This window comes from Diplotaxodon limnothrissa, linkage group LG20 (assembly GCF_057381915.1).
Source record: "Diplotaxodon limnothrissa isolate DT_005_m linkage group LG20, D_limnothrissa_male_GT1.1, whole genome shotgun sequence".
In the NCBI taxonomy this organism is placed as follows: Eukaryota; Metazoa; Chordata; class Actinopteri; order Cichliformes; family Cichlidae; genus Diplotaxodon; species Diplotaxodon limnothrissa.
Genome location: NC_140615.1, coordinates 20,800,286 through 20,815,873, shown reverse-complemented (window position 1 = coordinate 20,815,873; position 15,588 = coordinate 20,800,286). Strand labels below are relative to the sequence as shown.

The window sequence follows — 15,588 nt, the reverse complement described above, 5'->3', positions numbered from 1 at the left end:
CATCCAATACCTGGCTGAAGTCAGCAGTCAGACCAAACTCTTCCTCTCCTCAGAATAAGCACAATGACAGAAGGGTTCAGGTTGCCTCTCTATACTTAGACCAGGTGAACTTGGGCAAAACTGAGGAAATATCCACCTGCTGGTTTCTTGTGTGGGCATGTTCTTCCTATTGGCCAGATCTATAAATATCAGCATGAATTGCTGTCTGTATTGCCGTGAGAGCCTTGGAATAAAGTCATGACAAGGGTGTACCCTGCCTTCTCATCCTATGACAGCTGGAAAAGATTCTAGCCTCCATTCTCATGTCTTAAAAATGAATAATCACAAGACACATAGAAAATACTCGCTCGTTTTTTTCTTTACTAAACTCTGTGCCAATTTTTTTTATTCTTCATTGACAGAAGCAAAACTCAGATTTTAGATTACATACCAACAGTGCTTTAAAAGACAATTTCAAGCTGAAGAAGGTGCATCAATCATGAAGAACATTGTTTGCTTTCCCTCAACAGCAACACTCTTACTGTGGACTTACTGATGACATTATTGAACAGCAACAAATTTGCAAACATGCATATCCCAAATCATGCAAGAAGGTGGAATCAAAGAAGTAAACTTTGTCTAAGTAACAAATGAACATGTTCATCTAGGATACAATGAAGTGGTAACAGTGAGTCAGCTCTGAACAGACTTCAGTTAGTCCAGAACAAGGCGGCCAGATTAGTGTTAAAGTGTTCATACTATACAAATATCGATAAAATGCATGATAAACTTTCTTGGCTTTCTGTACAAGCTGAATTATACGATGGCTTACTTGTATTTTTTTAAAAAAAAAAAGCAATACTGTTAAACACACCATATTTTTTTCTGCTCAGTTGCAATATCCAGATGAAATACATAATCATAGTACACGATTTTCAACAAACTGCAATTTAGTAACTCCTCGAGTTAAACGCAACTTTTTGAAAACCTCTGTTATATTTAGAGCATCTTTTCAGTGGAATAAGTTGCCTTATGCACTTAGAGAATTGGCTTCTATTCATAATTTTAAAAATCACTTATAAGCCTATTTAGGCAGCTTTTAATTCATTGTAAATACTGTAAGAGGGCAATGTCATTTGTAATGGAAATTTGTGTATTTTATTTCAGTGTCATTGATATTTATATGCTTATATTTTCTTAATTGTAAACATTTACTGTGGATATAAGAGCCAAATTATGCAGATATTTGGTATCCACTTTATTGTGTAATATTTTATTTGATTGTATTTGATGGTTTTGGCCCCAGGAAGATTAGCAACCACTGTTGTGGAAGCTAATGGGTTTCCTTATAAACAAACAGAAGAGGTTTCCCATAGTTATATAACAAGTTTTAAGTTAAAATACATTTCAGTCATTGGGAGAATAGTGTGCAAGGCCATCTCATTCCCACGGCTGACATATAGCTTTGGTCCCTCTTTCCTGGTGACTCGCACATTCCATACCAATCTGTCTTTATTGGAGGATACAGTAAGTGATAACGACTACAGGCCAGCTGGTTCTTTTTCATCAATACTTGACAAGCATCACATTTCTTTGTTTAAGGTTGGCTGCTCCGATGTCCACTTCTGTGAGGTTGTAGTGGGAACAGATAATGTTTCTGCCACTTGTCCTAGAATGCGTTAGACCAGTTTTGAACCCTGTGTCACTGATGTTTGGATAATATGGACCTACTTTTTGAGTAAGCAGTGAAGGTGTAAGAATGAAATGATTTGAAACATACCTGGACATTGTACAGCATCTGTGGCACATCCAACATGTGGCCAGTCCACATGAGATCAAATAGTTTGTCATATTCCAGCCACCACACAATACAACTTTATTGTTATTTTGAAGGAGACTGTTTGTTTTTCCTGTACAAGCGAATGCAGCTTCACTTTAAATGCGTTGGAACAGAGTTTTATGAAAGAAGCTGGCCTTCAAAGTTATCAGCTCACATTAAATAAAACATTTATGAAGAATGTAAACATGAGCTTCTTAGTACTTATTTACTGACGTCAGGTAAAGCCATCTGCTTAGTTTATGGAGAGCAGATAGCTGTGTTTAAGGATTCCAGTTTGAATGAACATTATGAAGTTAAACACACAAAAAAGTACAACAATTGGTCTCATGCAGAGTGGGAACAGACATTTGAATCTTTGCTAGACCTTTTCTCCTTGTCTCTGGACTAAAGCTGCAATGTCTATGACATAGGCCCGATATTCCATCTTTGTACACTGAAACAATTAAAGAGTGAAAGTGACCACAAATATAGTGATTTTTTTTTTTATAGAAGTGACTGCCTGCTTAGATAGGCCTGGCCTGAAATGGAACAAACCGGCAGGTTTTATGATTGGCTGTCCAAACCAGAACTGAAATTGGTGTTTTTGCATTGTGCTATATACCAGGAGGTGTCACAGTATGCGGCAGCACACTGTATGAATTTGCAAAGAGGACCCAAAATGCAGACAAAGAATGTGAAAGAAAACTTGAATATTAACAAAAAGCGAGATGTTTAATGAGGCTGTTAAAGGGTATAAACAAAGGGCAAGGCAAACTGAAGCAAAACTAACATTAACCTAAACTGGGTGAACAAAACAAACAACATTAAAAACCTGGACATGAAACTTAGAAACATGGTGTGGAGAACATGACGTGAACAACAGACAACCTGAGAGAAATACACATACTAAATACACACAAGGGTGATTAGTGGAAGTGGAAACACATGGGGAAACAGCTGACACTAATTGAGACAAAGGAAGCAAAGCGGACCACACTGACATAGGACCGAGACTATCAAAATAAAACAGGAAACAAAGTGGAAAGCAGACATGACAATACAACTTCACAACATGGACAAGAAGACAAGAAACATGACAGACTAACACAGAAGACCTAAGTGAAACATAAATAAACTAAAGGCAACCAAAAGATAATCCAATTACTCAATATAATAAAGGAATAACTTAAGAACTCAAAACGTAAACTGAAAACGCTGGGTCAGAGACCCAGGATCGTGACAGGAGGTGTTATTGTAAGTCAGTGCTAGTTTTGTGAAAAGGAAGGCAAGGACATCCTTGAGCTCTCAGGTGCAGAAGGGAAGGCGGACCTTGCTGTTGATGTGAGTGTCCTTCTTATTTCCACCTCAAACACTGAACCTGACTTTAATGCACTTATTCAAACCTAAAACATAATGAGTGAGATTTCTCTCACTGAACAAGAAAAAAAAAAAAGAACTGAGAAACTGCTGATAAAATAATTACTTCAAACAAAATAGAAATAGCATTTTGTGTGAGGGATTTAAAATTTTGGTAAAACAATTATTTTGCTATTCATTGTGGGTGTTTTGATTAAATAGTGATAAAATGTTGGCATTTTCACTATACCTATTTCCAAAAGTGGCTTTGTTCTGCATATCACAGTGAGTTTAACAGTCTTATTGTCTGTGGAAATAAGCTATTGTAAATTCTGGGTGGTGCTGATTTTTTTAATGATGGGGGTATGAGGTGTGTCTCCCAGTGCAGAGGGCATACATCTTACTGTGTCCTTGAAAATGGTCTCCAGAAAGGCATTAACATCCATCCTTACCATCCATCCTCAGTTCAAAAGTCGCAGAGCCTTGCTGTCAGTTAACCAGTCAACATACCAACGAGCTGACAAGGTGCACCACTGTGGTGCAGCTTGAACAAGATAGGACAGATTTATTTGCTGAAAGGGGAAATAACACAAAACTATACTGGTACATCTATAAACTAACACATAGAGACTCACACAGCCAGGAATGAGAGAGATCACCACGCTGGACAGAAGAAAACAAAAGGCTTAAATATACAGGGAATTACGAGGGAACAGGAAACTCGTGGGGAACACAGCTGGGGCAAATTACACACAATGAGATGGAGCATGTACAGTTAAACATTACACATGAGACAAGGTAGCTTCAAAGTAAGAGAGGCAAGCAAAACATGGTGTAGGAGACTACCAAAGTAAAACAGGAAATAATGGGAACACACTCAGAGAGGTGCAGACAGACAAACAGAGACATGACTAGGGAAACATGGATAATATGACAGGCAAGGGGGAGCAGAATGAAACATGAGTGAAGCAAGACACAAAGACTCACAACATAGATAAACACAGACACACAGAGGGCAAAGACACAAGGGGGAATCTAATAATCAAAAGGCTAAACAGAATAACCTAGGTACTGTAGAATAAATCCTTAGAATAACAAAGTGGACTTAAATATAAATTAGAATCCAAAATAATATCAAAACGCAAGAAAACTCAAAATGCTGGGCCAAAAAACCCAGGATCATGACAATAAGTCCAAAATCCAATTTGAGAGTAAGGTGTTCAATCCAGTCAGAGAGAGAGCTGTGGGATGATTGCACTAAAAACTAAAGAGAAAATGATAAGCAGAATCCTGGCTTAACTCATCTTTTTCTCCAAGTGCCATAAGATAGTGTGTAGGGCACATGTATCACATATTATACAACATGCTCTAATCACTTCATCCAAAACAGTCCTGAAGTAATGCCATTGCACCCTGTAGGTGGTAGATAGAAAGCACTTGCATAGAAAAAAGTGCTTGTGTATGGGTGACTGAGGCAGGTTGTGTAAAGCACTTTGAGTGCTCAGATAAAGAAGAAAAGTGCTAAATAATGACCTGTCTATTCAACCTCTGACCAGACTCTGATCTGCTTTTATACAATTTTATGAGAGAAAGTGCGAGAAAGAGAGCAATATGCCAGATGATATATACAAGTTTTTAGGATCATATGCTGCAATCCAGATGATGACAGCATGCCCCCTTGAGGCTGTGTAAAGCCACTAGGAATAGACCCACGGGGCTTACATTTCACTACCCTACTAAGGCCCATAGTAGGCTGATCAGGGGTCCAGTTCAAGCATGAAATGCAAACCATATCTTGGTCCAACAGTGCGGGGCCTCAGTGGGACAGCCCATAATGTGGGCTGACTGTGAGCTGCCCACACTAACAAGAGAATGGCCCACAGTGTGTCCCACTGTAGACCTGCAACAGATCTACAGCATGCTCAGATACTGGCCTAATATATTTTACTTGTTGAGCTCTTTTGCAGTATATCAATTAGAGCAAGTATAACTTTAATTTTACTGAGGTTTTAAATCAGTCATCTTCTCTCAGTCTTATATTTCTGACATTGTAATTAAACATGTTCTATCATTTCATGTTTTCATCTATTTTAGAGAAGATATGAAACACCTTTACTTTTGTATTATAAATAATATACCAGCAAATGTGCCCATGAACTGAGGGGCTGTGTGAGCAGGACAAAACCAATGCTTATCACTCACTAAACGGGGTGTGCCCACACATGGTCCACACAGTTAAGTGCCCACAGAATTCCTTCTGGGGGACACAAATGGGCAAAATTTCACTATGGGGAACACTTGGGCTAGCCTACCCAACCATAATAGATTTTAAAACCCAGCCAACACAGTCTCACAGTTCACCCACATCTACCCACTGTGACCCCACACAGGTATGTTTGCTAGGTTTAGGGAAAGCCTTGTTTATGTCAGCAAGAAAATACTAAACCACATACTTGGCTGCAATCTAGCACCACACTGAAAATGTTTGAATTGTGAAATGAAAAGTGTCACTAAGTGTAACTTTTAAGAGATTTCTATTTCTTATCTCCTTTTTTTGCAAATAACTAAAACTAGTTTTTCTAACAGCTCTCAGCTAAAGACATTTTTTCAAATTGTTTATAGCTTTGGAATTTTATTGTTATTTATTTAGGTTTTACATAGATTCCCATTTTGTGGGTGGGGTCTCGGGGGGGGGGCAGGGGTAGCATGGTACACGCATTGAAAAAGTTTCTTCAGTTGTAATGAAATGGCTCGTGTAAAATTTGTATCTTCATTGCTTCAGTATTTGTCCAGCACATTAGCACAGACAACTGGGACCTCTCACACCTGACCTCACGTAATGAAACAAACTAATATGTCTGTGAAGGTTCTCAGTCATCCAGGTCATCGTAGTCAAAGGAGCTTGCAAAGAAAAGCGTCTGGACTTCTTTAAGTTACTTGAAGACGTTTCACCTCTCATCCGAGAAGCTTCTTCAGTTCTAAGGTCAAATGGTGGAGAGTCCCAGATATAAACCTAGTGGGAGTATCCCCCCACAGAGGGACAAAAGGACCCCCTGATGATCCTCTAATCACCTGAGACAAGGTGTGAAACTGGGTGTGGGTCCCAATCAGCCAGAGTTTCGGGTGAGTTCATTGTGAAACCTGGGTCAAAATCAAGACACAAGAAGTGGAATCCTTCACTGCGCACATTAACTCTGTGGATAAAAACATCAAGTTCACCAGGGAAGACACAAAGGACAACTGTTTGCCTTTCCTGGACTGCGCTGTGCACATTGAAGAGAACGGCAACCTCAACATCAAAGTTTACCGGAAGCCCACACACACGGACCAGTACCTCCTGTTCGACTCCCATCACCCTCTGGAACACAAACTTGGAGTAATTAGGACCCTACACCACCGGGCAGAACATGTTCCCTCTAAGCCTGAAGGAAAAAAGAAGGAACACACACATGTAAAGGAAGCATTCAAAACATGCGGCTATCCTAAATGGGCGTTCTTAAAGTCAGCAAAGAGGCACAGAAAAGAAGATCAGACACCAGCGAGGGAGGATAAGAAGGACAGACGCAACAACATTGTCATCCCCTATGTAGCCGGTGTATCAGAAAAACTCAGGAGAGTTTTCTCCAAGCACGACATCCCAGTGTATTTCAGACCCAGCAACACGCTCAGACAAAAACTGGTTCACCCGAAAGACAAAACGCCAAAACACAGACTTAACAATGTGGTGTATGCTGTACAGTGCAGCGAGGAATGCTCAGACCTCTACATTGGAGAGACCAAACAGCCACTTCACAAGCTCATGGCACAACACAGAAGAGCCACCTCCACAGGACAAGACTCAGCAGTCCATCTGCATCTTAAGGATAAAGGACACTCTTTCGAGGATGCCAATGTTCACATTTTGGACAGAGAGGACAGATGGTTTTGAAAGAGGAGTGAAAGAAGCCACCTATGTCCACTGTGAGCGACCATCTTTGAACAGAGGCGGTGGTTTACGACACCAACTCTCTGCCATCTATAATCCAGTTTTGATATCCCTTCCCAGACGCCTTAACGCCCACTCACATCCTGGGCCATCTGATCTCAGGAATTCGCATGATAAGGTGGGGCCAGGTTTCACAATGAACTCATCCGAAACTCTGGCTGATTGGGACCCACACCCAGTTTCACACCTTGTCTCAGGTGATTAGAGGATCATCAGGGGGTCCTTTTGTCCCTCTGTGGGGGGATACTCCCACTAGGTTTATATCTGGGACTCTCCACCATTTGACCTTAGAACTGAAGAAGCTTCTCGGATGAGAGGTGAAACGTCTTCAAATAACTTAAAGAAGTCCAGACGCTTTTCTTTGCAAGCTCCTTTGAAAACAAACTAATACATGTCTGTGTAGGTTCTCAGTCATCCGGGTCATCGTAGTCAAAGGAGCTTGCAAAGAAAACCGTCTGGACTTCTTTAAGTTGCTTGAAGACGTTTCACCTCTCATCCGAGAAGCTTCTTCAGTTCTAAGTTCCACTGTGAGCGACCATCTTTGAACAGAGGCGGTGGTTTACGACACCAACTGTCTGCCATCTATAATCCAGTTTTGAGTTCCCTCCCCAGACGCCTTAATGAACACTCACATCCCGGGCCATCTGACCTCAGCAATTCGCATGATAAAGTGGGGCCAGGTTTCACAATGAGCTCACCCGAAACCCTGGCTGATTGGGACCGACACCCATTTTCACACTTTGGTTCAGGCGATTAGAGGATCATCAGGGGGTCCTTTTGTCCCTCTTTGGGGGGATACTCCCACTAGGTTTAAATCTGGGACTCCCCACCATTTTACCTTAGAACTGAAGAAGCTTCTCGGATGAGAGGTGAAACGTCTTCAAGCAACTTAAAGAAGTCCAGACGCTTTTCTTTGCAAGCTCCTTTGAAAACTAATACATGGTTACTATATGTAGAGGATACGCAGTGAAACATTTGAGGATTTCCCTTCATTCTCTCTTCATTTGAACAAACGAGACCTTTCAGATGTTTCAGCAAACAGTAGACTGTTACATTTACAACTTACACCATTCAGAGTAGATGACTCTGGTTATGCCAAAGAACATATTTAGGGGAAGCTAACAATGACACTACTTGAATTTAAAATAATACCATTTCTGTCCTTGCTGTGTATCCTGCTCAATTCTGTCCTGGCTCTGAAGTCTAGTTCAGGTTCTGGCTCTTTCCTTCACTCATACTCAGACATTCTGATCTGTCTGGTGTTCTGACATTCTCTCTCTAACCTATCTTTCAGTCTGTCAGGCTGTCCTCTTGCTGATAAATCACTTCGGACCCTCATGGCTGCCCACACAGCAGAACTAAAGTATGTGTGCTTTCTCCCGTCTCTCACCTCCACAGCTACAGCTCTGTCCTTGCTCTCCTTTTTAAACTAATATAAAATACTAATATTTTTGATATAATACAATATATCAAAAATTGGAAACAAAAAAAAATTGATTCTAAGTAATCTGGTGGAAAAAAATCATTTTTGCCAGCAATGTGCTAATAATTTAAATTTGCAAATTGAATAAGTGCACGTGTGTGCGTGTGCGTGCGCGTGTGTGTGTGTTTGTCTCAGGTGTCCAACTCCAGGTTGTGACGGATCAGGCCACATCACTGGAAACTATGCTTCACATCGCAGGTGAGAGTTTGCCTCCCCAATCACATATTCGTTACAGACTACATCAGTTACTCAGTGTGTTTATGTCACACTTTGGCAATAATAAAAAAAAGTCTGTGTGTAGACTTATTTTCTTGGTCCCTACTGCTTACACAGTCCACCAGTCTCACTAAGACAGAAGCTGACATTGAGTGACAAACATTAAGCTAACAGAATATAATGTTCACATAAACTCACTGTAAATGTACTGAGTCCTTGTAAACTGTTAAAATGCGCATTAAACAGAATCAGCTTCACCCATATTAGCTTACATGTTTCAAAATATTCAAATGACTTTTTTACTTTTTGAGGTTATTCTTTTAAAGAATTTTATTTAGCCTGTGTTTAAGCAAAGCTTTGTCTTTTCTGTGTGGTCCACTTTCTTCCTCTGTGCCAGTTTGTCTGGATGCCCCCGAGCCAAGAAAAGTGGAGTCAAATCAACCCCTACCAAGGATGACAAAGAAGATTCTGAGCTGCTCAGGTTTGCAACAATAGCTCATTAGCACCATGTGTGTGTTAGATTATAATTTGGTTTACTTTGGCTCAAAAGAAATGTATCATAGATATTGTTTTTTTATTATTAATCCTTTATTTATCCAGGTAAAAAATCTCATTGAGATTAAAAATCTAATTTCCAAGATATTAAGTATCAGAAGATGAATTATGATGATTCAGATGAATGATGGAGTTTTAGTTCTTACACCACCTTCAGGGCTGTCACAGGACAGCACACTGACCCTGTGAAGAGGATAATATCTTACTTATTTTAAAACTATGCCTTTATTCTTTCCTGTAGAAAAATGGAAAGGATTTCAATGATTGGACAAATGGGATAAATGACACATTTGTCTACTTTAACCCATTCAGAGGCCATTGTCTAAATTCATGTACCAAATTTAAAATGTCTTGTGTTAGCCTAAGCCAAACTAGCCTGACAGTGTTTTCTGCCTGGCTACAGATGTCCTGTTCCTGGCTGTGATAGCCTGGGCCACATCAGTGGGAAGTACGCCACTCATCGCAGTGCTTATGGATGTCCACTAGCAGCACGCCGACAGAAGGAAGGTCTTCTAAATGGCACACCCTTCTCTTGGAAGGCCTTCAAGACCGAGGGCCCATCTTGCCCAACACCAGGCTGTGACGGTTCTGGTCATGCTAACGGCAGCTTCTTGACACATCGCAGGTACCCTGAATATCAGTGCATCATTAATAGTGGTTTTAACCAAACTTCTGATTTATTTTGGTTTATGTACATATATATATATATATATATATATATATATATATATACACACACACACACACACACACACACACACACACACACACACACACACAGCAGATTTCTGTACTTGGACAGGCTGACAGATGAGCTGAAGCAGGAGTCTCTGTGGACCATGTTGTTTGCAGATAACATTTGATGTGATCTGTAGTGACCGTAGGAAGAAGGTGGAGGTATGCTCTGGAGAGAAGAGGAATGAAAGTCAGAAGATAGTCAGACGGTACAGTGGGGCAAAAAAGTATTTAGTCAGCCACCGATTGTGCAAGTTCCCCCACCTAAAATGATGACAGAGGTCAGTAATTTGCACCAGAGGTACACTTCAACTGTGAGAGACAGAATGTGAAAAAAAAAATCCATGAATCCACATGGTAGGATTTGTAAAGAATTTATTCGTAAATTAGGGTGGAAAATAAGTATTTGGTCACCTCAAACAAGGAAAATCTCTGGCTCTCACAGACCTGTAACGTCTTCTGTAAGAAGCTTTTCTGTCCCCCAATCGTTACCTGTATGAATGGCACCTGTTTGAACTCATCATCTGTATAAAAGACACCTGTCCACAGCCTCAAACAGTCAGACTCCAAACTCCGCCATGGCCAAGACCAAAGAGCTTTCGAAGGACACCAGGAAAAGTATTGTAGACCTGCACCAGACTGGGAAGAGTGAATCTACAATAGGCAAGCAGCTTGGTGTGAAAAAAATCAACTGTGGGAGCAATCATCAGAAAATGGAAGACATACAAGACCACTGATAATCTCCCTCGATCTGGGGCTCCACGCAAGATCTCATCCCGTGGGGTCAAAATGATCATGAGAACGGTGAGCAAAGATCCCAGAACCACACGGGGGGACCTGGTGAATGACCTGCAGAGAGCTGGGACCAAAGTAACAAAGGTCACCATCAGTAACACACTACAACGGCAGGGAATCAAATCCCGCAGTGCCAGACGTGTTCCGCTGCTGAAGCCAGTGCATGTCCAGGCCCGTCTGAAGTTTGCCAGAGAGCACATGGATGATACAGCAGAGGATTGGGAGAATGTCATGTGGTCAGATGAAACCAAAGTAGAACTTTTTGGTATAAACTCAACTCGTCGTGTTTGGAGGAAGAAGAATACTGAGTTGCATCCCAAGAACACCATACCTACTGTGAAGCATGGGGGTGGAAACATCATGCTATGGGGCTGTTTTTCTGCCAAGGGGACAGGACGACTGATCCGTGTTAAGGACAGAATGAATGGGGCCATGTATCGTGAGATTTTGAGCCAAAACCTCCTTCCATCAGTGAGAACTTTGAAGATGAAACGAGGCTGGGTCTTCCAACATGACAATGATCCAAAACACACCGCCCGGGCAACAAAGGAGTGGCTCCGTAAGAAGCATTTGAAAGTCCTGGAGTGGCCTAGCCAGTCTCCAGACCTCAACCCCATAGAAAATCTGTGGCGGGAGTTGAAAGTCCGTGTTGCTCGGCGACAGCCCCAAAACATCACTGCTCTCGAGAAGATCTGCATGGAGGAATGGGCCAAAATACCAGCTACTGTGTGTGCAAACCTGGTAAAGACCTATAGTAAACGTTTGACCTCTGTTATTGCCAACAAAGGTTATGTTACAAAGTATTGAGTTGTATTTTTGTTATTGACCAAATACTTATTTTCCACCCTGATTTACGAATAAATTCTTTACAAATCCTACCATGTGGATTCATGGATTTTTTTTTTTTCACATTCTGTCTCTCACAGTTGAAGTGTACCTCTGGTGCAAATTACTGACCTCTGTCATCATTTTAGGTGGGGGAACTTGCACAATCGGTGGCTGACTAAATACTTTTTTGCCCCACTGTAGCTCATTGCAAGAACATCAATAAGCGGAGGCTACCATCAAAGCTGCGAGATCCCGAGACTACAGCACAATGGGAACAGTTAACCATATAAATATGATGAGCTAACTCAGGCAGAGAGCAGTGTAACTGTAGATGATGCATCTACTGGGCTGAGGATGAAGATTGTGGGCAGACTTAATGTAGCCACACAACCAAGAGCACAACTCTCCCGGCTCCCTGAGTCTCATCAGAGGAGATCCTCACAGAGAACAGAGCTCTGCTCACCATCTCTAATACCAGCATCACAGACACCAGTAAGCTCATATATGCCACTGCCACACTTGGATATAAGATTAAAAATGCATGTAGAAAAAAGAAGAAGGCTAGAAAGCAAACTCAGGGAAGACTAGAAGGATGTTAGTCGGCTAACAGAGGTGAAAAGGGCATCGTAAGAGACAGGTCCTGGACAAATAAGAAATACAACAAGATATCTATAAATAAAGTTCTTGAAACCATCAAAAAAGGCTCACAGCTTTGGCCACTAGGCTGAAGAGATGCATCACAGAAAAGGTGTACTCCCACTGCAAAGAAACAGTAGTAGAAGATCAGACCCACACAGAGCTGTGACTGAGCAGTACTGGAGGAATATGTATAAGAAAGGTGTCACACAATATCAATATCATGGACTAAGAGCAGACCAAAATAACCTCCCAGAACAAGAATCAGTCACCTTCACAAAGGCCGGCATCCAAAAACTCCAGAAAGAAGAGCTGGAGAGCACCAGGTCCTAACAATGCCTACTGGCTGAAGAAGCTAAAGACATTCATTCAATGATTGCCTGGTGGCACAACTAAATAGGCTGCTAAAAGCAGGTACTCATCTGGACTGACTAACACAAGGCAGAGCTCCACAAGGGTATAACACTGTTGAACTACTAGCCAACTGCCTGCTTTTTCACAACATGGTAGCTCCTCTCAAGTATCATAGCAACCAAGCTGATTAAGCACATGAATCATTACATGAGCACTGGGCATTGAAAACAACACCAGAGGATCAAATGACCAGCTTCTGTTAAACAGAGCAGTACACCAGGACCCTAAGACCAGGCAGACTAACCTGAGCACCACCTGCATTGACTACAAGAAAGCCTACAACTCCCTCCCTGCACCCACAACTGATCTATAGGTTTCTTCCTGTAGAGGGGAGTTTTTCCTTTCCACTGTTTCCAAGTGCTTGTTCATCGTGGGCTTCTGATTGTTTGGGTTTTCTCTGCTTTACTCTACATTGTAAGGTAAAGACTACAATAATACAAAGAATCTTGAAGTAACGGTTGTTATGATTTAGCACTGTATGATTAAAATTTAATTCAATTGAAAATAACAAGATGTACTGTCCCCACTGCTCTTCTGGATGGCATTACCTTGGCCTCCAGTAACGCTATGAGGAACCTTGGAGTCATTTTTGACCAGGATATGTCCTTCAATGCACATATTAAACAAATGTGTAGGACTGCTTTATTTGTACTATATCTCTAAAATTGGAAATATCCTGTCTCAGAGTGATGCTGAAAAACTATTTCATGCATGTTTTACTTCCAGGCTGGACTACTGTAATTCATTATTATCAGGATGTCCTAAAAACTCCCTGAAAAGCCGTCAGTTAATCCAAAATGCTGCAGCAAGAATACTGACAGGGACTAGAAAGAGAGAGCAGATTTATCCTATATTGGCTCCTCTTCATTGGCTCCTCACATACAAGGTCTTAAATAATCAGGCCCCATCTTATCTTAATGACCTTGTAGTACCATATCACCCCATTTAGAGCACTTTGCTCTTGCACTGCAGGCTTACTTGTTGTTCCTAGAGTATTTAAAAGAAAAATCAGAGGCAGAACCTCCTGTCAGTTTTCAGGCCTCTCTTCTGTGGAACCGGCTTTCCATTTCGATTCAAGAGAGACACTATCTCCACTTTGAAGATTAGGCCAAAGCTCTTGCTCATAGATGATTGTTGGGGTTTTCTCTGTTGTATTATTGTAGGGGCTACCTTACAATATAAAGCACCTTGAGGCAACAGTTGTTGCCTCAAGGTGAGGCAATCAGAGGCAATAGGTCTTATGAAGTAATAAGTTCAAATTTGGAATTATAAAAAAATATTTTCAGAAAAGGTCAGGTGAAATGTATAATAGTAGTTGTTTACAGGGAGTTGTATTAAAAAAAAAAAAAAAAACTGGAGCTCTGTCATGGTTTGGTGGTACATTTCAGCCAGTAGGGTTGGAGATCTGGTCTCTTCCAAGTTAGGTGTGCCTGGAACATTTCCAAAAGGAGGTGCCCAGGCTCTTTTTCACATGCAGAAGCAGCTTTCTTCTGAAATCTTTCTGGATGTCTGAGCTCCCTAACCTTCGTCTAAAGCCGAACCCAGCCATCCTACAGAGGAAACTCTTGCAAACAACCATTACCCAGATTTCATAACCAACGGTAAGGGTTGTGATGTAGAGGGACTGGTAAATTGAATGCTTTGCCTTTCAGCTCAGCTCCCTCTTCACTATGGCAATCCAGTACAATGCTCACATTACAGCTGATGCCACACCAATCTGCCAGTCCAACCTGTACTCCGTTACTCATTACTCATGAATAAGACACTTGAACTCCCTTGATTAAGGAAGCCTCTCACCTTCGACCCAGAGAGACCATTCCACTCTTTTTCTGGCAAAGAACCATGGCCTCAGACTCTTGGGTGTGCTGACTCTCATCCCAGACATTTCATACTCTGTTGCAAACTGCACCAGTGCATGCTGAAGATTGCACTCTTCTCTTCCACACCCTTCTCAACCTGGAAATGCCTTGCAATCCTGTCGATATAAATCAAGAACGTTAGAGACAAGGGGTTGAATCCAACACCTGCTGAAAACATGCTTAGATTTGTTACATTTGTTTGTTAAATTTGACAGCCCCACAATGTCAGTGTCAATGTTGAGATGCGAGGGTGAATATCATCCAAACATGCTGCTCACACCCATGATTCTACAATTGCCAAAGCCACAGCCCTTTTGGTGCTCTGATACTGCTCTACTGCTTCAGAACACCCCTGGTCCCACTGCCGTGACAGGTACAGATGAGCTGGATGTCTCCGAATTGGTCCTGAACATGGCCCATTATGACTTTATTTACCCCACCCTCCCCTGGGATGCAAAAGAAATCCTTTCAGATGTGGGAGTTAAAGATTCGACAGACATGGGCCTCTATCAGTCACCCAGTTTATCATCACTACTTGTTTGGGTTTTCCAGGTATGTCCAGCGGTCTTGGGCACCATCTGACTCAGTTTACTTCGATGTGGTGAACATTTTACAACTCGGTTCACCTTTTCAGCTGAGTGAACAAGATATATGTATATATATATATAAAAAAAAAAAAACACCCAGCACGCCCCTGCGGGCGGTTTATCCTTCAAGCTCGGGTCCTCTACCAGAGGCCTGGGAGCTTGAGGGTCCTGCGCAGTATCTTAGCTGTTCCCAGGACTGCGCTCTTCTGGACAGAGATCTCCGATGTTGTTCCCGGGATCTGCTGGAGCCACTCGCCTAGCTTGGGAGTCACCGCACCTAGTGCTCCGATTACCACGGGGACCACCGTTACCTTCACCCTCCACATCCTCTCGAGCTCTTC

At 41.7% G+C, this 15,588-nt stretch overlaps 1 protein-coding gene across 2 annotated transcripts in view; it reads left to right on the top strand.

Annotated features, from left to right (window-relative positions):
- The window catches only part of myt1a (myelin transcription factor 1a), a 70,131-nt gene that overhangs the window by 31,524 nt on the left and 23,019 nt on the right, over positions 1 to 15,588 (top strand). For both annotated transcript variants that reach the window (XM_085343895.1, XM_085343894.1), the window contains 4 exons: positions 8,434 to 8,502; positions 8,758 to 8,820; positions 9,236 to 9,319; positions 9,797 to 10,018. In XM_085343895.1, the coding sequence (XP_085200021.1) occupies positions 8,434 to 8,502; positions 8,758 to 8,820; positions 9,236 to 9,319; positions 9,797 to 10,018 (438 nt within the window). The remainder of the gene's footprint in view (positions 1 to 8,433; positions 8,503 to 8,757; positions 8,821 to 9,235; positions 9,320 to 9,796; positions 10,019 to 15,588) is intronic.